Source organism: Neophocaena asiaeorientalis, unplaced genomic scaffold, assembly GCF_003031525.2.
Source record: "Neophocaena asiaeorientalis asiaeorientalis breed wild unplaced genomic scaffold, Neophocaena_asiaeorientalis_V1.1 scaffold327, whole genome shotgun sequence".
Classification (NCBI taxonomy): Eukaryota; Metazoa; Chordata; class Mammalia; order Artiodactyla; family Phocoenidae; genus Neophocaena; species Neophocaena asiaeorientalis.
In genome coordinates, this window is record NW_020174560.1 from 6,442,251 (window position 1) to 6,465,735 (window position 23,485).

Below are 23,485 nucleotides of genomic sequence, written 5' to 3' on the forward strand. Positions count from 1 at the left end.
AAAAAAAAAAAAAAAAAAAAAAGCCCGAGTCCTGTGCCAAACACCCAGTCTAGCAGTGCTGATATTGGTTTCAAGGCTCTTACTTTAAAAATAAATTTTTACAGGAGTAGCAGAGAAAGTAGCAAAAGAATATACAAAAGCTCCTCTTTTTAAGATCAAAGAAGAATCAAGTTTTGTGTTACAAGTATTTGAGAATATACTACTACTTTAAACTACTCCAAGTGGTTTAAAGCATTAAATGTGCCTCAAACTTCCTGACCTATAGATCTAAAAGTAATCACTCACCTTGACCTATGTATCCTAATATGGACTAAATAGAATATTCAATGAAGTCCTGGTATCATATGTGTTAGGAGCCTTAAAATCAGGCTATCAGAACTGGTCATCTGCCCACAGAGCTGGCTAGATAAATTTCCACAATGACACACTCCTGGAATGAACATTGAGGGACTCAGGTCAGGGCCACTTCCTGTTACGAAAGCACAAGGCAGACAAATTCTCACCATATGGCCTTTACCCTCTGATCTTATATCTTACCTGTCCTCCCTAGGCCCAAGGCTCTGTGGGAATTCATGCCAAGCTGGGGCTTAGAACCTCAACTGCCATTATCTTTATGAGTTGATTTCTTTAAAAGGTCCTGGGAAATAGGCTGGAATCATTACAGGGAGTGGTCCTTTAGATTTCCATTAAAAAAAAAAAAAAAAGTAGTATCAGCTTCAACTCAAAAATCTATTCCTTTACCTCTGGACAAGCAACACAGGGAAACTGTATTAAATCATCCAAAGCAAAATACAGGCCTTTAAAGTGCTTCAACTTTCAGACTCAAACAGGGTGCCACCCTTGATACGCACAATCAGAAGAAGTTCCCTTGGCCGCCTTCGTGGGGCAAGGATTCAAGAAGTGTTCAGGAAGGCAGAAAGCTCTCCAAAAGAAGCTAATTCAAAAGAGATTTCCAAGTCAACATCCAAACCGAAGAGATGTGGAAAAATTCAGAAAAGCATCCTAACAAAACATCCCAACGAAGTACCCTAACTCCTTTTTGCAAACCCACAGCTGGTAGGAGCAAAGTTCTAATGTGACAGCCTTTTAAAGCAGCAAGTTGCAACCACAAGTGTGGTTGCTCTTCCAACATTATTTTCTTTGGGAAAATTACATGGGTGGGTAGGGAAGCAAACCCAAGAGGACTGCAGTTTACAAGTCCCGAGGCCTGGGAAGTAGGATGCACAGAACCTGGGAGTGGGGACCTCATGGTAGAGAGGGGAAATCTAACCCTCTTGTACAAGGTGGCTAAGATCTCTGGCCGCTCTTCAGGCAGAGTATACTGCTCTCTATGTGCAAAACTGCTCAATAAAATTTTACTGGCAAGGCAAAAGGAGAAACATCTGCTCTAGTCAAGAGCAGCTGTGGTCAGCAATAAGGCAGCTGGCACAGGGTCAAGGCTGTTCTTGCTGGTAGGTGGTATTGTGGTCACCAGTAATTACTTTGGAGAATTTCACGGAGTCAAGGATAACTAAACAGACAAAGAACATTTTATTTTACTTTCTATCTTTAGCCCAGGAGCAAAAATCGTGACATGTTGTATAGAATTCAGAAGCCCGATGCAGTCCATATTTTTCATGGCAGAACTTTTTACCTCGAAGACTGGAAACCCTTAAATGTAAGTATTTCAAAAAATATGTTCTTGACAAGTGACCTCTCCACTCATTATTTCTGATTGAACAGTTCCTGTAGATTGCATTATTCTTTAAGTGTTTCCTTCTGAAAGATATATTATAGAATACTTTAAAGAAAATGTGAAAATTATATTTAGCAAATCAATAAATGGTACAAGTTTTTAAAAACCTCATCTTTATCAAATTTGCATGGTATCTTCAACGTTAAATAAACCCTACAGTGAATGGGAATTTGGAATGTAAATAAAAATCTATTCAATGCATGCAGTTGATAATTTTTCATGGAATGATGAATGTCAGAAAGTAGCAGTTACATTAATATACACTGTACTTAAAAAATTAAACACTTGGGAAATAACCTCTTCAGCCGCTGGAAAATGACAAAGTCTAAGACATTTCAATCAAGTTAATTTCAGTAGGAAAGCAATGCATTTTTCCCACCAGAAACTATATGAAAAAACAAATTAACCAAAATGGGTCTCTGAATGATGGGATAACATCAGCCTCAAGGAGAACTTCATGACTGCTTGTCAATTAAGTTATTCTACACACATATTCATAGGCAAAACTAGCCACATTCATTTTAAATCATGTCAAGGCTGAATGGTCGATATTATATTAAAACGAAAGCATGATTTGCATTAAAAAAGAAAAGGAAATTCTCTTGCCAACCAAGAGAGCTCACCTGCAGCAGCTGGTATAATTCAGGTATTCAATCTCCAATCAGGCCATGCCAGGTAGGTCATGTCCAAAATATTACTGCATATACAATACTACCCCTGGTGTACCCTCTGACGGCTGGGGCTCCTCGAAATCCTTAGACAGTTTTGGAAGTGGAGGGAGAGACCCAGAGACCAATTTCAACCTACTTTAGACCTATTCCTAACTCAACCATCTCTAGAATGCCACCTTAGGCCAGGTCTGGGGTCATGATAGGTCCAGGGTTCTCCCAGGACAGAAAACAATCCTTGATCAGTATGTAAGGAAGGCCAAATCCAGGTGCTAGAAGGCTGGGATTGTAAGTGTCAGCCCTGTCAATCGCTGTACATAGATCACTTGAACCCTCAGAGTGTCAGGTTTTTCACATGTCAGAGGAGGAAGCCTTCCAGCTTTGACATTACATTGAGTCCACAAAGAACAGGTCTCTAGACCTAAAGAGGCGCCCCATCAGCTCCATATCCCTCAGGACTAGGCAGTAAGAGGTCCCCTAACAATCTCCTGTTGTTTTTTCTTTCAATGAGACTTTCACTACCATTAAAAAGAAGTACTAAATGTAGGTGTTCCCTGAGGAACTGGTTTTTATGATAGCCCAACATCTCACAGTTGTTACGTTAAAGCCTACCATCTGAAACCACTGAATAGTAGGCAGAGGACTTCTATGACTTTGAGTTTTACACATAAAATTTCAACCAGAGAGAAAAACTGATTGATATCAGATAATATGGGAACAACTTTTACATCCTCTAAAATAAGCAACTTTAGGACTTCCCTGGTGGTGCAGTGGTTAAGAATCCACCTGCCAATGCAGGGGACACAGGTTCAATCCCTGGTCCAGGAAGATCCCACATGTTGCGGAGCAATTAAGCCCATGCACCGCAACTACTGAGCCTGCGCCCTAGAGCCCACGAGCCACAACTGCTGAAGCCTGTGAGCCTAGAGTCCGTGCTCCGCAACAAGAGAAGCCACTGTAATGAGAAGCCCGTGCAACGCAACGAAGAGTAAGCCCCCGCTAGCCACAACTAGAGAAAGTCCACAGCAGTGACGAAGACCCAATGCAGCCTAAATAAATAAATAAAATACGCAACTTTATTAATTTATCAGTAATTTTTGCTTAAATACTACCTAAAATTATAGTCTATTACACTGCGTTTAGGAGGATGAATAATGAAATCACAAATCCTATGGAGTTTCAGTTAAGTCTCAAAAAACATTGCTCCTTCCCTGTAGATCCCATTTTGTAAAATGTAGAATAAATGAAGTCTGTGAGCATCAGGCAATTTTAATAATAAAGTAAAAATCTTCTGAATTTTACCTATTGTTTTTCTTTTATGACACATTTTTGCTAACTTCTAGTCACACTGTTTTCAAACTGATGCCTTGGCCGATGCTATTTCCACAGACTGAATGGACTTTCCTTAGTTTTTTTTTTTTGCTTTTTTTAGCATGTTGAAAACCTACTTATTTGTCTTCTAAAGAACTGGCAAAATAAATCCTGATATATCCAATAATGAGATAGTATGCACCCCATTATATGACATTATAAAGTTCTCAATCTGTTTGGAAGAAACTGGGATTAGGGATTAGTTCATAAAGGCAGTGCGGGACATGACAATCTTTGGAAAACTGATCAACACTATTCCTCCTCCTAAACATCGGCTCAGAAGTGGGATAAACCTCTGTAAAAAAGCAGGTTGACTGGCAGAAGTGAGGCTCTGAAGGTGAATTTTTCCTTTAGCTTCCTGAATTCCAGGTTCTTTTCATCTCAGGAGATTGTTAACTGCAGGTTCTGTACAGCAGCTCTGTTAACTGCAGGTTCTGTACAGCAGCTCTTTGCTATAGCTTGCAGTCAGTGATGTCTGACTAATCGGAGGAAGGGTCTAAGTGTCACAGGCTAGTCAGTGAAGCAGTTCTCATCATGTCTAAAGCATCAGATATAAAGGGAGGATAGCTAGAGTCTGGGTCTGGCAACATTAACCAAATATGGACTGAGTCCAAAATAGACATGAAAGTTATTAAAACACCACTCTAAACGTCTTTATGTGTTTTAGGTATAGTGACTTAGGGCTCATCGGGACATATCTAAGAGTCTCTTTTGGTTTCTGATATTTATACTGTCTTCTTCATGTTCTTGGCTTCTTCATCTTGAATAACAAGAGCCATTCTGGTCCTAGATATACTTATCACCAAGAAACCATTCCTCTTTAATTAAAACATACACACACGCACACACACACACACACACACACATACACACACACACGCTGAATCTTATTCTATTATCCTGAAGGCTCTTAGCCTTCTTAGAAAACTTAAGCATTTACTCAGCAAACCTTGTTTCAACCCCTATGTGTCACATGCTATGAGTAGGGGAGAAAGTACAATTTTAAACTGGTTTTATCTCAAAATTATTATTTTATTAGGCTTATTTACTTTCTCTTCTCTTCTGTTATTAGCATAAGGAGATGGCTAAGTCATTTGGGGTGTGTGTGTGTGTATGCGTGTGTGTGTGTGTGTGTGTGTGTGTGTGTGTATTAAATCCCGGCACAAGACAACAAGTAGAGAACAGCAGAGCCAAAGGGAGATACAGGCGCTGGGTGGTCAAACAGGCTGGTTCACTGGCTTTGCCACTCTCTCCTGTATACCAACCTACAAATCGGTAGAAACAACAAACTCCTTATTGATAACCGGAATCACCTTCAAATAGTCAAACCTCTAATGTCAAATCCACCTAATTCAGTGTGTCTTTCGTATTGAGGGTCCCCCAAAGAAAGCCTAATTGGATTGTAATTTCAGGTTGGCCTCTTCTGAAGGGTGAGAGACAGGGAGTGAGAGTTGTCCGGGAGGGAGCGGACAGTTTCTCATGGCAAGAGTCCTCTCCTGTCCAAACAGAGGAAAGTTCCCAAGTAAGGGTGGCATATTGAAATCTAATCAAATGGCTAGACTATTTTTACCCTTGAATTCATCAAAATCCTCTCAAGAACAACCACCCTTGGTACTTTTTAAGAATGCTTCTTTTGGGGGAAGGTTTTAGTTAAGACTTACTTCAGTGTTTTTGAATTTAATTTAAAAGAAATGAGCCCTTTACAGTCAGTCACAGGGCTGAAAGACACGGGTAAATGAATCCAGTCTACTGAATAAGATCGGTCTTGAACTTCTCAGAGTGTGTGTGCTAAAATGGATGTTTTAAATGAGCATCAACTACAACTCATTCCACTGTAATATCATGGTGCAGTGGAAAGAATATGGACTTTGGGGTCAGATAATCCTGGGTTCAAAGCCTGTCCCTCTCACTTATCTTGGGCTCAGTTCTCTTAAAAATATAAATACTATTCTACCTGGCAGGACAGTTGTAAGGATAAGAAAATATGCACATAAAGTGTTTATCACACACACGCAAAAAAAGTGTCTATCACAGAGTAGGCATTCGATAAATGGTAGTTACTGCTATTATTATTATTATTATTATATGAGGTGACATGCTTACAGTTCCCAAACATCCAAATACCCATACCAAAATGCAGGTCACAAGGAGAATGTAACTGCCCTCAAAGAAAATCCCAATCAAAATATTTTTATCATATACATATTTAAAACTCAAGCATAAGACTTTTAGGCCTGCGAACTTCCAATACAACAGTATGGCTTCACACACCTGAGTGTTCTTTTAAAAAAATATATTCACATTTAAAAGGTCAAGTTGTAAAGCCATTTGATTAAAATAGTAATAAAAGAGTAAACATTAACTCACAATTTCTCCTTTGGTCTTTACTATTCCAAGCAGTATCACCTCCCGAATAAGTTGCACCTTAAGACATTGTAAGATTATCTTGATTAAAATCTTTAAGTTCTTAATTTTAAGTAGGGAAAACCTAATCTCCAAAAGCTAAGTTTAATACTTTTAGCATGATCTAGATCTTAACAGTAGCATGTTATCCTCTGCTACTCCTGAAACATGACTGCCCAAAGTAAATGAAGTTCCCTTTTTATATTAATTTTAGAGCCACTGATAAAAATACAAATGATTAACATCAGAAAGGAAGAATTGCTCATCGTTAGGCCACCCAAATTTCCAAAGGCATCATAAGTTATAGAAAGCTTGTCTCTGGAATTTCAACAGTTTTCTCAAAGGTGTCAGAGCTATCTACTAGAGGCCTTGCAAATTGAATTAAATAACAAAATAAAGCAAACAAATACCCACTCCCCTAATCTGTCAGTATTTCAAACCTAGGCTTTCCTCTTGGGTATGTAACTATCCTTGATGATAATTCTGTTCAAGCTAGTATTTCCTCTCCAAATTCACTTTTAACCCAAGCTAAATAAGGATGTTGGTGCCAATCAACTCCCACTATCTACAATATGGTAACCCATTTTATTCACTCTTGCTTTTGCTTCTCAAAAATAAACTCACTAAATCACCTGATCTTCCCCTAAGAACTGTAAACCCATCCTATACGTAGGAAAAATTGACACAAAGATAGGTTATATTGCTTCCGTTGTTAAAAATATCCACTAGTAAAGTTAAAAATCTGAAGTATTCAAGCATTTCGATTTCTTATTTGCTTGTCTGGACTATCTGCAATACCCATTTCGATTTTTGCTATTTCTAGCCACAAAGCCATCACAGGAGTTGGCCTCAGGGCCCGGAGAGGAAATCTGGCTTCCACCTCTGGGACACACGTTTCAGCGCTTATGTCTGACTGACCCTGCCAATCACCCCTGCCAGAAGCCACAAGCCTGGCTTACAATAACAGAGTATATCAAAGAGGACAGGAAAGAAAACAAGACAGTGGCAGGGTCAGCAGAGGATAAGAACACGGTGAAGATGCCCTGTGGAAGCAAGGAACGGGGAGCCATATATTCATCGTATCGAGTGTGTTTCTCAGAAAAGGCAAAGTCATAAATGCTTTGGACCTTGACTGCCAAAGTCGGCCCTGTACTACCATAAAATTACTGCCAGACGTAACTAGGAGAGCAGATTGTCTCATTATGATGGGATGGGTCAAGAAGAAACACTCCTGTTCACACCAACTTGTAATTACAACCCATATGCTTAAACCAACTCAGAGTGGTGATCGTGGTAACTGTATATTGACCTCTGATATAAAGATCATCCATGTAAAGTGACTCTTTTCACTAGAACCATCCAGTTCAAGAACAGTGATAATCCATGCTTGCCCCCATATAAGAATATGCCTAATCCATTGTGCCCTGTGATCATAAACTCAGCAAATTTAAAAGGCACAGAGAGGAGAATAGAAAAGTAGTTAAGAGCTGGGGAGAGGGTTTATAGTCAGTCTGGGTTTGACCTTGACTCTGCTACTTATGAGCTGTGTGATCTTGGGGAAGTTACTAGTTTGTCTGAATCGCAGTTTTCTCAGAGAATTATTATGAGCACTCAGTGTCCAAAAAAAAGGGTAAACTTTCAATATATGTTAACTTATTATTAAAGACAGCTATGTATTATAAAAACAAAAGGTAACTTTTAAAGGCCGCTCTCTTAGGCCTGACATTCCCAATCTACTTTTAGTCTCAATCAACGTTTTCAGCCTTCGCTTCTACTACTTCCCTTCACATCCACTATCCAACTTTCCTGCCTCTACTCCTTTATTTGTGTCGTGCCCTCTGCATAAAATCACCATTAGAGTCACCTTTGAAGATTCAAGCCTACTGTTCAAATAACACCTTCTTCAAAAAGCCTTTTTTTTTTTATCTTCCCCATCTCTCTTCACTAAATTACTCATAATGTCTTGTAACCTTCTGACAACTGACGATTTTATGCTGTCTGTTATAGGCATTTGTATATAAACAGAGTACCTAGCACAGGGCTTTGTCCACAGTAGCACTTAGTAAAGGCTAATTAGAGGAATAAACAAATAAGGACAATTCTCTCTCTAATAAGAAAATGAGCAACTTGCCTTCACACTCCCACTTCCCTACAGAACCCCACGAAAACGCCGATGCCTCATTAACTCCGGCGGGACGGGGAGAGACAGAGGTTGCCAGGAGCCCAAGCTGTGAGAGTTGGCACTTCTCTCTTTGCATCCAAGGAGTTAAACTGAGTCCCGGGGAGATAAAAATCTCCGGTTTTATTGTTTAGTGAGGCTGCCTGACAAACGAAGATCCAGCTGCAATTGTAACATTCCAAGCTCAGAAGGCGCCAAGTTTTACTAACTATAATTTAACTGGTCCGACTGCTGCAGTCCAAATTCTTGTTTGGATAATCAGTCTTTGTTTGAATATGTTCAAAAACAGCACAGACTAGCATTAGCCTCTGGGTATGTCATGTGAGCTGATTACCCTGTGGCTCCCAGTAGCAGAAACTCATACACAAGAGGAGGATTATTTTCCTAGTATTACTGTTACGCTAACATATAATCAGTCCTTTTCTCCCAGTCTCCACATCTCGTCCACAGCCTCCCCCAACCTTTTTTCTTTCCTCCTTTCTTTTTTCTTCTTTTTTCTCCCTCTCTCTCTCTTTTTTTTTTTATAATTCAAAAGTCTTCTTTCCAAGTTCAACCAAAGTTTAAAGGTGAAAAGGTCAAGAAAGTTTCATGGCTGTGGCTGTTTAGAAAAGGGTAGGACTAACTGTGGTCTCTAGCTCAGCCTCTACTAAAGGCTCAAGAAGCTCATATTTCACTGTACTTCTGCAGCGCCCAGTTGCCTTGACACAATCTGTTTGGAATGAAATTAAGCCCTTGTTAATCATTTTTAACATAATAGAATAATAATAACTTCACCTGCCAAACAATCATTTCATACTTAAGCAACTCAAGTGGCTCATTTGTTTGTTAAAAAAAAAAATCCAAATTCTCCAAGTTGTACGTTTTAACTGGAGGACACTCGTTTGGGATCTACCCACCCTGCCCGTCTGCAAGTCATTCGGCTCTCTCTAACAAGCCAAGAAGGATTCTGGAAACTCTGCACCTATCCTGTCACTTGGGCCTTGCTCTGGCCATTCTCAAAGAGCCCAAATGAGTTGACAGTGCCTGGCTGACAGAAAATGCTAGACAGTATTTGCCATTAGTATTTTGGAGGGGAAATCCTGACTCAGAGGTACAGTTCTAGCAATCAGTGGAAAAACTGCTGGTGGGGAAAAACCATGGCTCGGAAAAGGCTGGAATGATTAGCCATTGGTACATGGGTTGGCGAAATGCCGCAAACTGGGAAATTGAAGTGGGAGCTCTCAACTGGTCTGGAATTGTAGGTGTAAATCTGGTCCCAGCAGCTCCTGCATTGCTAGAGGGAAGGCCACCAAAGGAGAAGGAAACTCTGCTCCCTGGGAGGGATACCTGTTTATTTTACAATTAACAACAGCAAAGGAACGCTTTCTGAAATTCTTCCTGGAAGGCACAGAATTTAATCCTATACAACAGTTTGAATCTGCAAGGTCTCAGCTGAGATGACAGGTAGAAATCAGAGTACTTCAGAGCTGGCTCCAGTTACAGAGAGAGACACAAGGAACCAAGAAAAGCCCCTTCTGGGGCCAAAATTCTAAACTGTGCAGTGATCTAGGATTTGAGAGAGGAGGAGAAGAAAAAAGACAGCGCTGTGCATTAGGGCGCAGTGGGAAATGGATAGGAAGTGAGGTCTAATGGTTGAAGGTTTATCATTTATCTACTCCTCTACATCCTTGCTCCATGCATTCTGGGGCAAAGGAAGAAGGTTTCTATTGTGAATTTCCACAACTTCTAATAGTCGTATGTTAGACATATACTCATCTTTAATATCAATGAATTACACCTTCTACTAACTTAAATCATGCTGAAATTTAAGACCATGTTTTTCCTCCCTTCTGTGGGTACTGAGTGAAAAAAAAACCCAGGCCCACTGATATTAATAGTGCTCAGTTCACATTAATTAGAATTATAGAATGCCACAGCCGGAAGAGCTCTTAAAGAAAGGTTAACGTAGAAGTGTCTCAGGGGCCAGAACTGAGGCCACACAGGGATTTTCCCTGTACCCTCCATTAACAAAACATCTCCACCTGTATCTGTTTTATATATTGGGGTCCTGCAAAAATTTCACTAGAAGAAAAGGCTCTGCTGTTGGGGAGGAACGGGTAAGAGGGAGGTTTGAAAACCAAAGAGCTGTTCCAATCTTTCATGTTAAAGTTAACGAAACACGGGACTGTGAGGCTGTGACTTGGCCAAGGTCCCTCAGTGAGTAGAGAACAGGGTTAAGACAAGAATTCCTCTGCAGCCCCCAGTTCAGTATGTGCTCCATCTCCAAACCATGTCTGTCTGCTCCACCTTTCAGGGAAGCCCTGCCTCCATTTACTGTGTTTGCATCACAAGACTGCAACCTAAAAAGAAACACTTTTTAGAAATATTTAACTGGCACAAGAAGTCAAATTAACAATCATTTTTTAGATCTGGACAATGAACTACGGCAAGCCTGGTTGATGGCCATCTTTAGTTGTAAAATCACTTCTGCTAAAGCCATTAGCCACGAAGTGTTCTGGGCAGCTCGGATTTTACAACAAAACCTGTAAAAGCTAGGGGTCAAAACTTTTCCCTGGGGCTCAAAGGTGTGAAGCTTCTGAAATGAAGCTTGGGTACTCAGAACCTTCCCAATCAGCTCTAATCTTCACCACCTCCTTTTGATTATCCCTTGAAGAGTGTTGCTAGATAATATGGAGGGGGAAAAAAAAAAGCCCAATAAAAAAAGGAAGTATTTTTAGCCTCTTTTTAAGCGGTGACAAAGTTTATCACACTCCTACTCAAATTAGTCACACAGGTTAGTCCCAAGGGAGAGCAGTCTGGCTACAGATCATTGCAAAGGAATGACTTCTTGGAGGCCTAAAACAAACACTTAGGCACATGGTTCCATCTGGAAATATAGTCAAATAGAAGCAAATTCCACGAAATTCCCAACTGATGCAAGCAACATAATTTTGTATCTTACAATACTAGCTTGGACTAGCTGCTGTGGTCTGCTAAATAGATACATGACTCTAAAATGAGGATAAAGACAATAGTTATTTTAATAATGATAATAATAATAATTATTTCCAATATGCTTATTCACAAGGGTTGAAGATGCCAATACAGCAGCAACGGAGAAGAGAGAGAACTGAGGAAAAAACAAGACTTGCAAAGAATTTCCCACCATTTTGGTTCTTTCTCCTTTTAAGAAAGAGAAAATTGGTCCTGAATCCTCACGATGAAACTCAGGGACTTGAGGTTTTTTAAAGTTTTTCTTCACAAGCAAGAGGGTTTTCAGGGAAGGACTAGCACGTGGGCCATGCAATTGGTTATCTTCAAGGGTCTGTCAAAGTGCCATAAATGCAACAAAGATTCCCACATGAGTCTCTGTTTCTCTGTTCAAATATGAAAACCACCCCTTCTTACCCTGCCAGATATAGCCCCCTATTCTTTTTTGCCAAAATGCATTAGTTATGAAGCATTACTGCCAGTAGGTACAGTTACATAAAACATGCATGCTTACCCAAAATTAATTGTTTCCAAGCTATGTGGGAAACTAAGCACCCGGTACATGAATAACTCATAGTCACTAACTTCGTGGAATATTTTAAAACTTACCTTCTTATTTCTTTTGAAGACAGGGTTGCCTTAATACCCAGCATGGTTTTGTATTATAGATTTGTACCTCAAGAAATTTCTAACATGGGTTAGAAATGGCTTTGCCACTCATGAACTTCATGAGTTTATGACCTTGAACAAGCAGCTGAACTTTATAAAACCTGTTTCTTATCTGTAAAATGGGAACAGAAGAGAGCAATAAAAAAATATAACCTTTATCAATGTTTGTGTTATTGTAGAATTTCTGGGGTTATCTCGTGGTGGGCCAGGGAGAGCTGCATTGCTTAAAATTTTTAGGGGAAAAAGTTAAGTAATTTGACAGACAAATAATTCATATGTTAAAACAAACATATACATTGTGGAAGAGAATACAATATCAACACTAATTTTAAGATAAAACCCTAGCTTCAAGAAAAATTTTAAGCCAGTAGCAGTCAAGGTTGTGGGTCCAGAGTTCGGGAATGAGCAAAGGGGACACATAAGCATCCCTCTTCTGCTATTCGAGGTACTTCAATGGAAAAGTTTTAGAAGCACAAGAAGGTGGTTCCCCAACTCAGACTGGGGCTGCTGAGGAGAAGAATTATTAAATTTAGACAGAAAATTGATGTGTGACTTAAAAGGTGACAGCTTTCATTCTTTAGGATAACATGCAATGATTTGGGAAAATACTGTAATTATTGGACCTCTTACTTTAGTGCTTTTAAATCCTTTTAAAATACACTATAGAGGGGACTTCCCTGGCAGTCCAGTGGTTAAGACTGCCTTCCAAAGCACGGGGGGCAGGTTCGATCCCTCGTCAGGGAGCTAAGATCCCACATACCTCGCGGCCAAAAAAACAAAACATAAAACAGAAGCAATATCGTAGCAAATTCAATAAAGACTTAAAAAAAAGTACATTATAGGGCTTCCCTGGTGGTGCAGTGGTTAAGAATCTGCCTGCCAATGCAGGAGACATGGGTTTGAGCCCTGGTCCGGGAAGATCCTACGTGCCATGGAGCAACTAAGCCCGCAGGCCACAACTACTGAGCCCGTGTGCCACAACTACTGAAGCTTGAGTATCTAGAGCCCGTGCTCCGCAACAAGAGAAGCCACCGCAATGAGAAGCCCGCGCACCACAACGAAGGGTAGCCCCCGCTGGCTGCAACTAAAGAAAGCCCATGCAGCAACGAAGACCCAACGCAGCCAAAAATAAAATAAATAAGAGAAATAAATTTTTAAAAAACACTATAAATTATGCTTTCTTGTTAAAGACAGCTTCTCTGGTTAAAGAGTTCAACGTGTCTAGTCTCCTTCACAATTTCTCAACACTATCGGGGCTTAAAGGAATCTCAAAGCAAGATAATAAAGTGCTCCTGAAGCCGTTCAAGGCTTCTTTAGTGAAGAGCCAGGTGACTGGTCCCACACACATGAGTCTCACTTGCCAAAATGAGGAATTTCCTACTGCTGGATTCTACTGGGCCTGGGGGGATGATGTAAGAATTTGTGGGAATGAGCGTAAAAGAACAGGTAGAACAAGATGCAAAAATCTTTAGGGCTAAAAATCTAAAAGGAGAGTCTCCAGGTGGGAAGGGAGTTTGTGTCTACACCTGTGGCTGAGCCTTTGCACTTTATCTCCCTGGGGTTCACTCTCAAGGAAGAGGAAAAGTACTGCTAACGCCACTGCACGAGCTGTTATTCCCTTTATAAAGGCTCAAGGATTTATTTGCAAAACTCCCTTTCTATATTGACCTCAGTGCAAATTTTACATAAAGCCAGGGAGAGAGAGAAAAAAATCACTAGAGAAAAAATGAGCAGCATAAAAAGCTATGTTTCCCAAGGTTTCTTTTTTTCTTTTTCTTTTTTTTAACATCTTTATTGAAGTATAATTGCTTCACAATGGTGTGTTAGTTTCTGCTTTATAACAAAGTGAATCAGTTATACATATACATACGTTCCCATATCTCTTCCCTCTTGCGTCTCCCTCCCTCCCACCCTCCCTATCCCACCCCTCTAGGTGGTCACAAAGCACCCAGGTGATCTCCCTGTGCTATGAGGCTGCTTCCCACTAGCTATCTGTTTTACGTTTCCCAAGGTTTCTGATCCTGAAAATCTCTCCTCAGAGCAGCAAGGGCTTTCCTGACATGGCGCCAGGTGCTCCGCCCTGCTGGACCCGTATATCCCTACAGGACCTTTGCCTGGTTTCTTCTCTTCTGGATGCTGGCCCTTCTCTCAGCCAGGTGACCTCAGGCACACAAGGTCTCCCCAGCATCCAGGACTGGCTCTACTGTCCACCTGCTCATCTCACCTTGTAATATTCAAGGGCAAACACAAATTCTCCCCTTTTCTGTTTCAAATCTCCCACAGTCCCAAGGGTTCCTCTGCCATCATATTGTTTCTGGTCTGAGGGACATGTTCAGGTTATAACAGCATCAGTGACAACCACCCACCTGCAGAGGCCAAATCAATTATCTTAATCTGGGGTCCAGGGATGGATGTCAGAGGATCCCCAAATCCCTGAAAACATACAAGACTGTGTGTCTGAGAGTGTCTGCACATTTCTTCTGGACCAGACTCACAAGTTTCACTAGCTTCTCAGTGCTATGACCCCAAAATATTAGGAACCACTGACTTAGCTTTTCCATATTTAGGTGGTGGAACTTGTGCCCCTCTGGAACAGTCTGTGAGGACTCATTCATGTCATTCCACTACCCCTAGACAAAAGACAGTCCAGTCAAAATGTATCCATCCTGGCTAACAGTGTAACATTAGCTTAACATAGAGCAACCATAACCTATATGAAAGGGGCATTAGCCCCCACATAAAACATCTCATAAATAGTCAACCTGGAACCCCTCTCCAAGTCTTCATCATTCTTTCCCTGAAGGAAAGCATATTCTATTTTATGCATAATCTAGTTACCTGGATTTCTGGTCCTCAGAAGTAGAAGCAACACATTTAAAAAGGAAAGGGATGATATAAGTAGATGCACGGAGAGCAACAAGAAAAAACTTGGTCTCTCTAAGACTCAGTTCCCTCACCTGTAAAATGGATACAGTGAGAGCTCTCTCAGAGGGTCACTGTGAAGATTAAATGAAGTATCCAGTGTAACACTATGTGCACCTGGCATGTATTAATTACATAGTCAGTAAAAGATTTCTGTCTTTCTCCTAAGGTTGTCAGTCTTGATGGCAGAAAAATAAAAGTTACAGTTAATACACATCAGTGCTGGAGCTATTTTGCATCTGAGCAAAGAATATGACATAAAAAACCCTCAACCTTTAATATGTAAGATCCAGTAGAACACTGTACGCTTATAACAATGAGTCATTCAATAACATACACGCAAATGTAGAAAAAGTACGAAATCATGAATAAATAGGATGATACATACCAAATTGAGGTTAATGATTACCTCTCGTAGCAGTAATGAGTTAGGAGGCTCTAGTTGTTTATTTCTTTTGGGAAAAATATAAGAACAAATATTAAATTAAGTTTTAAAATTTGCCCAATGGGTCCATGGGATGGTGGATACACTGCTGTTGTTACCATTATGTTCTGTACTTTTCTGTATGTTTGGAGTATTTCATAATTAAAAATTAAAAATAGATAAAAAGAAAAAATATGAGTCATTCAACAACTAAGAACTGCATGTCTAGGCCCTGTACTAGATCAAAGGGTACTCAAGAAGTAAGCAAGCATGAATCCACTTGAGAAAGAGCTCCATACAAAGGGTTAAAACATTAAAATAATTATCTGAACACTTTCTTCTCCAACTATGCACAAAAAGACAGTGTTAATACAAATGCTTCAGATATTGCCCTTTTTTTCTGACATGCTGGAGTCACCCGAAAAGTTGATATCACAGGACAAATTTTCCCAAATTCTCTATAGAAAGGATTATGGACGTAACAGCAAGAATGTTAAAACGCGTATGATTGACACTCTTGTGGTCAGCAGGCGTTTTAGAAATCACGCTGTATTTCTGAGTGTATAAATATTAAATCAGAACGACCATGTGACAGAGAAAACGGTGAACCTTAATTTGCAAAAGGACAATCGTATATTCTGTAGCTGAAAACATATGAGTAGTCTCCGTAATACCATATGGAAAGAAAACAGACCCTCTGAACAATCACGCATAATTAAGCTCTCACCCTCCCTTCCTTGGCTGTGCCCACTGGAAACAGGAATAAATATCCCCTTCACCACTACACTAGCTCATGCGAAGGTCTCAGGCGGAAAAGAGGCGGGGAGGGTAAACTGATTACACTGCCCCAAGTACAAGCACATGTAAGTGTTTCTGGATTGTGGGGATAAGATGCTCTGGGCTTATTACTGCTCCTTGATCCAGAGAGATTTAAGGATCTGGTTTCAATTAGATGCTTTAAGCCAGTAAAACTCTATCCATAAAGACACACTTATAGAAGAACTTTAAGATAATTAGGATGCTGAGGAAACTGACGAATTCCATTCCTTTTCCTTCTCCTCCTTTATTTGCCATCCAGTTGAAAGAAGAAAAAAAAAAAGCCGTACGATTTTATGAATTAACCAATGGTGGCAAAATTAAATAAACGAATCCAGAGGGATCTTAACAAACTGAGCACTGATACAGCGAATCTTTGGGGAGGAAGTGTACAAGTTCATGACCTTTGACACAGTGTCCACTGGCTAAAACCAGCACAAGTGTAAAAGGTAAACTTCAGGAGCAATTGGAATTAGATCAGTGCTGGGAATTCAGACGGCCACTTATTAAGTGAAAAAGGGTAACTATTATATTTAGCAAATAATCTGTGTTCTTCTAAGGTCGTTAGACCTGAATACAAAGGCAGGCTGAGTCAAGAAAGAATAAAAGGAGAGATGAGTCTTATTTCTTTAAACAAATGCCTGAGCGAAACTCACATGTCGGGACTTCCCTGGTGGCTCAGTGGCTAAGAATCCGCCTGCCAATGCAAGGACACGGTTCAATCCCTGGTCCAGGAGGATCCCACATGCCGCGGAGCAACCAAGCCCGTGTGCCACAACTACTGAGCCTGCGCTCTAGTGCTCGCGACCCACAACTACTGAGCCCGCGGGCCACAACTACTGAAGCCGGCACGCCTACAGCCCGTGGTCTGCAACAAGAGAAGTCCCCACTCGCCACAACTAGAGAAAGCCCACGTGCAGCAACAAAGACCCAACGCAGCCAAAAATAAATAAATTAATTAATTAAAAAAAATAAACAAACAAAAAAACTCACATGTCCACCAGGATGGACTTGCTACCAGTGATTACTTTCATTCGAATCATCATTGACAAAGAACAAAATTTATTTGGATTAACTTCAGTCATGTCAAAAACATCTGTAAGTGGTAGCTACGGATATCAGCATGGCATGACTTTTGAGTTCAGTTCAAATGTTTCACTCTTTGTGTTCATAAAACCCAAGGTGGTGGAGTAGCAGAAGGGGTTCTACATGTTGCAGATCTGTGCTGACAAGGTGCGACTGTCGAGCACGGGAAAGACGGCTAGTCCGAATCAAAATGTGCTGTAAGGATGAAATATACAGCAGATTTCCAAGACTAAGCATGGGAAAAAAGAATGTCAAATACTCCGTTAATCATTTTTATACTGATTAAACCTTGAAATGGTATTTTAGATATACTGGGTTAAATAAAGCATCTTATTAAAATTCGTTTCAGCTGTTAGTTTTTACACACCAGGAAACCAAAGTGCAGAGAGGATAAGGAATTGCCCAGGGTCACAGAGGTTAAGAAGTGGTGGAAGCAAGATTCAAATCCGACTGGCCAACTGACTCCAGAGGTGACATTCAAAACCCTATACTCTCTAGTCTAATTTACTTTTCAAACATTCTCTCCTTCTCCTCTCCTTGTCACACCCTGTCCCACAGGCAAACCAAACCATCTACTTTCCCTGTATGTACATCATGTTTTCTGAGCATTGTTCTCCCTACCGGGAACGACTGCCCTTTCCTATTTCCATATAACGAAACTCACCTCAAATGATACCTCTTCCAGGAAGCCTTCCCTTGAACTTCCAGTAGAAACTTACTTCCCTTTCTTCTAAATGTCCCCCCCTATTTCACCTGTACTTCTGGTATTACTTGATAGTTACAGGTGTACTTACAGTTTATCTTCCTGCTAAGAAGAACTTGGCATTGTGCATCTTTGAATCGCCTATGGTTCCTAGCACAGAGATGCACATGATAGGTGCTCAAAAATTCCTTTTATAAATGAATGAGTAAATAATAAATATATAGGATGAAAATTAAAACCGCTTTCTATCCTCAATAGGTTTATGATTGAGTACAGAAGGAAAGATGGACTGCCCCAGTGATAGAAAGCAAATGCCTTTTTTTGCCCCCAATTAGAGGTGGCTGAAGGGAATTGAAGAACGGCAACTTCACTGTCACCTACGTCCTTCTATTCAAATCCTAGCACGTGATGACGCTTGGCAGATATCCATCAGACATGAGCAGGCTATAACTGAGTTCTAGCTATAATGCCTGGTTGACATCTGTAGAAACAACTTTACACACCACAAAGAACCCAGGCTTAGGAAATCAGCTGTTCTGAAAATACCTGCGTTAACTCTTTCATCATCACGTGGCCACCTCGCCAAAGGCTCTCAGAGATGCAAATATAAATTACTCCATATCGTGTTCTAAGAAATCAAGATATTCCTCCTTTCAAGTGTATCCTAATTGCTAGGTTTTTAAAAAATTTATTTAATTAATTTATTTATTTTTGGCTGCGTTGGGTCTTCGTTGCTGCGCGCGGGTTTTCTCTAGTTGTGGCGAGTGGGGGTTACTCTTCGTTGGGGTGCTCAGGCTTCTCACTGAGGTGGCTTCTCTTGTTGTGGAGCACGGGCTCTAGGTGTGCGGGCTTCAGTAGTTGCAGCAGGCGGGCTCAGTAATTGTGGCTCACGGGCTCTAGAGCTCAGGTTCAGTAGTTGTGGAGCATGGGCTTAGCTGCTCCGTGGCATGTGGGATCTTCCTGGACCAGGGATTGAACCCGTGTCCCCTGCACTGGCAGGCGGATTCTTAACCACTGTGCCACCAGGGAAGTCCCTAACTGCTAGTTTTATATGTTTTAAAACTTGACATCATGAAAAGACACTATGCGGCCCTTCATAATGACTCACGGTTAAAGACATCTTTTAGCTAGATGTTGGCAGGTGGTATATAAAATAAGGAAATGCATGAGCATGTAGAGAGACAGTACTCAAGGCAGAGAGGAGAATGACTAGATCAGGCAGCTTGCAAGCCATCCAGGACCTTATTAGAGGTGTCTCTACTAAGTGACATTTTAAATATCTATAAAAAACAGCTCTGAATACTGTCACATATGGAAAGCAAAATAAATATTTCTAAGAAATCTGTTCCACAATTACCATCTGCAGTTATGATTAAGGAAAGGGAGATATTGCATTGGTGTTCTTCAAATGTGGAGGATTAAACTACTGAATTTGGGACCAACCAAACTGGGAAATGAGAAAAGCCCAAGGTGGAGTAATACTATCACTGGGGGAAACCTAAAGGGCTAGCTTTAGGTTATGCAGCCCACAAGTTACATTCCCATCTTTCAGAGAGGGCACAAAGATGAAAGTAGAGGAAGCACAGGGAGCAAGCAGCAAATGATTTTACTCAAGGCAGCCGAGTGAGGCAAAAGGGAGCTTCAAAGCAAACCTCAAAGCCAACAGGCATAGGAATCAACCTGGACTTGTGGACCGGCCAATGGCCCACCTTGACCAAGACCACTCATCGCATGATGTAACTTACAAAATCAGCCGTAAAACAATAAGTTAACCACGTTGCCTACTGGTAAGCTATAGACATAAGGCAGGAGTCTGAAATTTCACAGAAAGATCTATCAGGGCGGATCCACAGAACATCTTTACCTCAGGGAAAATACAGTTGAGCAATTGTGAAAAGAGGAATGCCACTACTCTTTCTTTTTCAACAAACCTATAAAATTTTAGACCAGAAAATTCTCTGGAGACCATCTATTCCAATCTCCCACTTTAGAGAAAACTGAGGCCTTAAAGAAAGGAAAAACCATCCTAAGACCACAGTAGGTAGTCAAGCCTAATCTTGATTTTAGACTATAAAAGAGAATATAGAGTCTCAAAATTGAAATCTGTAGTTTGACAAGTCGAGGGGTGCTCTTTCTTTCAAAGGTTTGTGCTGAATCTTTTTTTTTTTTTTTTTTTTTTTTTTGCGGTACGCGGGCCTCTCACCGTTGAGTTGCAGAGCACAGGCTCCGGACGCGCAGGCTCAGCCGCTCCGCGGCATGTGGGATCCTCCCAGACCGGGGCACGAACCCGTGTCCCCTGCATCGGCAGGCAGACTCCCAACCACTGCGCCACCAGGGAAGCCCCTGTGCTGAATCTTTATTTTTACCATTTATTTACAGCTCCCCACCATTCTTTCGTATCTTGGTTAACTGATTTCATTCTGCCATTCTATGTCCTCTGCCCCTGAATCTATATCTGATTGTATCTATGACTGCTAATAAATTCCCTAAATTAGGCACTTTGAACATATGCAGAGATTATTTATTGAGTACATTTATTGAGTACCAGGCATGTGTATTCTTAATAGAAATAGTAATATCAACGCCTGTTAACCAAACACTTACCTATGTGCCAGGCACCGTGCATTTTCATATTTAATCCCTAACAGCCTTATAAGTAGGTTACAATTCTCATTATAATTTTTATTTTATAAATGAGGAGGCTGAGGCAGAGGGAGGTAAATCCACTAGTTAGTTAGTGATGTGGTTAGCTTTCTCCCCGACTCTAGAACTTATACTCTTCATAATTACACTCTCCCATAGGCCATATTCTTGTGGTTTTCCCCTTTATATTATGTAGCCTCCTGCAGTTTTCTTTATTCAGGGCCTCGCAGAAGACCCCAAACACAGGCACATCGAATAAAGCCTTTTTTATGATCTTAGTTGAAGGAGCAGTCCCAATGGCAACATATCTGACAGCAGCTTTAGGAAAGGTAGCCAGTGGTAAGAAAGCAAATGGTAGACAGGCTTGGGCCTTCCCAAGAATCCATTTCTGAACGTGTCCCAGAGGTGTACTCTTTTTTCCTCTTACAACCTTGATAATCAAATTTATCCCTTGATAGCTAAAATCATGCCTCTGCTGGTGACAAGAAGAATCTTAAATCTCTGAAGGACAGATGATAACCTAGTACTATCAATTTGATTTGGGAAGAGAAGGCTGTGAAATGGCCTTAAGTGTCTGATAGGAGATTTTTCTCAGGCAGCCTGAAAAAAATCTGTGGAGGGTGATAATGATAGAAACCAATTCTAAGCAGGTAGAGCCTGAAGTGAAGGCAGTCTCTCTGTGACATTAGAAGGAAGTATTCTTAGATCTCCTTTAAAAAGAGCCAGGCAAACTACTGTTTCTATGTCCCTGAGAAGGGAAATGATGCAGAGAAACAATCACAGCTGCTGATGTCTGTACTGATACTTCCAGACCCCGGGATTCTACCAGAAACCACACTTTTAAAATGAAACACAGACATATTTTCCCCAGGGGTGGGGACTGGGGGTGGAGGGAGGAGTAGGACACGTGCCCTCCTGATTAGACTGAGTTCTTGTATCCCACTAAAAACTTTATTATTTCGGCCACTCTATTTTTTCTTCCATTTTTATCACCAGTTCCCTTTTGGGTACCCTGTTGACCTTGGACACAGATACCAAGAACTTTCTTTGGTACCACAGCTGGGAGGTCTATGTCATATCATGTTTTCACCTCACTGTCTCTGTAAAGAGAATTCTTGGAAGGGTCGTTTTCCATCCCCTTTCACCCTAAGATTTGAGGTTTTAAGTTACTAGTTGGGAATTCAGTCACTTTGTTGCATCTAAAGGTCAAGTATAGAACCCAAGCTGAAACGTCATTAATTCACTGTGCTTTAACTCTGGAGATGTATTTCATAAAAGCCCAGAGTATCATGAGATAGTCAAAAATTGTCTTCATGTGTGGAAAGGTGTTTTCCTCTTTCGTGTGCCTGTCAGCCATTAAATAAAACTCTAAAATGTGGGAAAGCTGAGAAACAGGGGCTCTGGGCATGGCATTCTCCAAATAGATTCTTGTGACTCCATCAAATGAGGACACTTTTGTTTTAACGATGCACCAGGAATTTTCTCTGAAAGGTTCTGGGAATGGCAGACTCATTCCTGGTTAGACCCCCTCTCTCCCTAACTCCCACAACCCGCCCTGTTTCTCCCTGCTCCCAACAGGATGGGAAGAAAACGTCCTCAGGAGACCTTTCCTTTTTTATATTACACAATCTCATCTCTGGAATTCAAGTCCTAGTACTGCTCAGACCAAATAAGAAGTGCTTGTCACCAGGAAGGCGGCCATCTAAACAAGCAGCAGCTAGATGAGAAAAGAGGGCATGTCAGCCCAGAGCAGCAGAGAGGGTTTCTCACAGCAGCTATTTGCAACCCTCCAAGGAGCTTCAGAGGCTGCCCATTAAAACCCTGTTAAAACACTTCTGATGTTGTCAGCAGCCGAGAGCTGAAATAGCACAGCGATCACTGAGATGCTATCTGCCTTGAGCAATTCAATGGTACTGTCAATACTATGAGCAAGGAGGTACAACATAAAGCAACAACCTAATTTCTACATCAAAATTTCATAAGCTCCCTCAGCTGGCAGCACCCGTCATGGGGGCACATAGAGACCAAGCCAGTGGACCACCCTAGGGAGAGAAAGACCTTTATGTTCAGATCTGGCCCCGAAGTCCTGAACCTGCACACGACTACTGAACCTGCAATACTCCCTAGGAACTTTGCCCAGAAAGGAATTACTGGAATGAATGTTCCTCTCCAGGGCACCACTGGGCACCAGTTAAGGCATGGGATTTCTGGATCAGGTTCCTTTCTTGGAGGTTGTATGTTCAGAAGACAGTTTGTTCCACCGACATCTACCCATGCTTGTTCCTCACGAGAAGAGTCCAATTGTATTGAAAAGGCTACAGAATTTGCCTGATTTCATACTTCACTGCTCTGTTTCTGATTTCCGATGACAATATTAGTTACAGAGACCGGAATCCTAATTCTAGAGCACCTTCCCTTGTCAGCAAACATAAAGAAGAAGGTATCTTACGACTGTTTTGGATGCAAGCTGAAAACAGCAGGTAATACAGAATTCCCGCGCTTTAGAAGCACACAGCCTGGTATCGTTCCATTTGATGGCTCTTTCTTTTGGCTAACATAGGGTGATAAATAGGGAGGCTGTCACCCACGTCAGTGCACTTTTAAGGGTGAAATGAGCACCGCTAATTAAACTGACACGTGCAAGCAGGAGCTGGGTAGACTGGGACCTATGATTAGCCGAGCTAAGTCCTCGCAGTAAATTGAGACTTGAAAAGTTATGTGATGGGATAGGAAATGAATAAGTGGCTATTTCCTCACAGAACGAACAGCAGGATGGAATGAAGATGCTCAGCCCACCAGCTGGATGTCTTACTTGCCTAATAACAAACGTCAGGCTGTTTGATCCACGGTGTCCATGCAGACAACTGTGCCGACTCAGCCCTGACCCCCGCCCCCC

The 23,485-nt window shown here is 41.1% G+C and overlaps 1 protein-coding gene across 4 annotated transcripts in view; it reads right to left on the reverse strand.

Moving 5' to 3' along the window:
- The window catches only part of BCAS3 (BCAS3 microtubule associated cell migration factor), a 575,284-nt gene that overhangs the window by 121,551 nt on the left and 430,248 nt on the right, over window positions 1-23,485 (reverse strand). For 2 of the 4 annotated variants that reach the window (XM_024757569.1, XM_024757570.1), the window contains exon 23: window positions 6,142-6,198. The exons of the other annotated variants lie outside the window; for them this stretch is intronic. In XM_024757569.1, coding sequence (XP_024613337.1) covers window positions 6,142-6,198 — 57 coding nt within the window. The remainder of the gene's footprint in view (window positions 1-6,141; window positions 6,199-23,485) is intronic. 4 annotated transcript variants of the gene reach the window in all.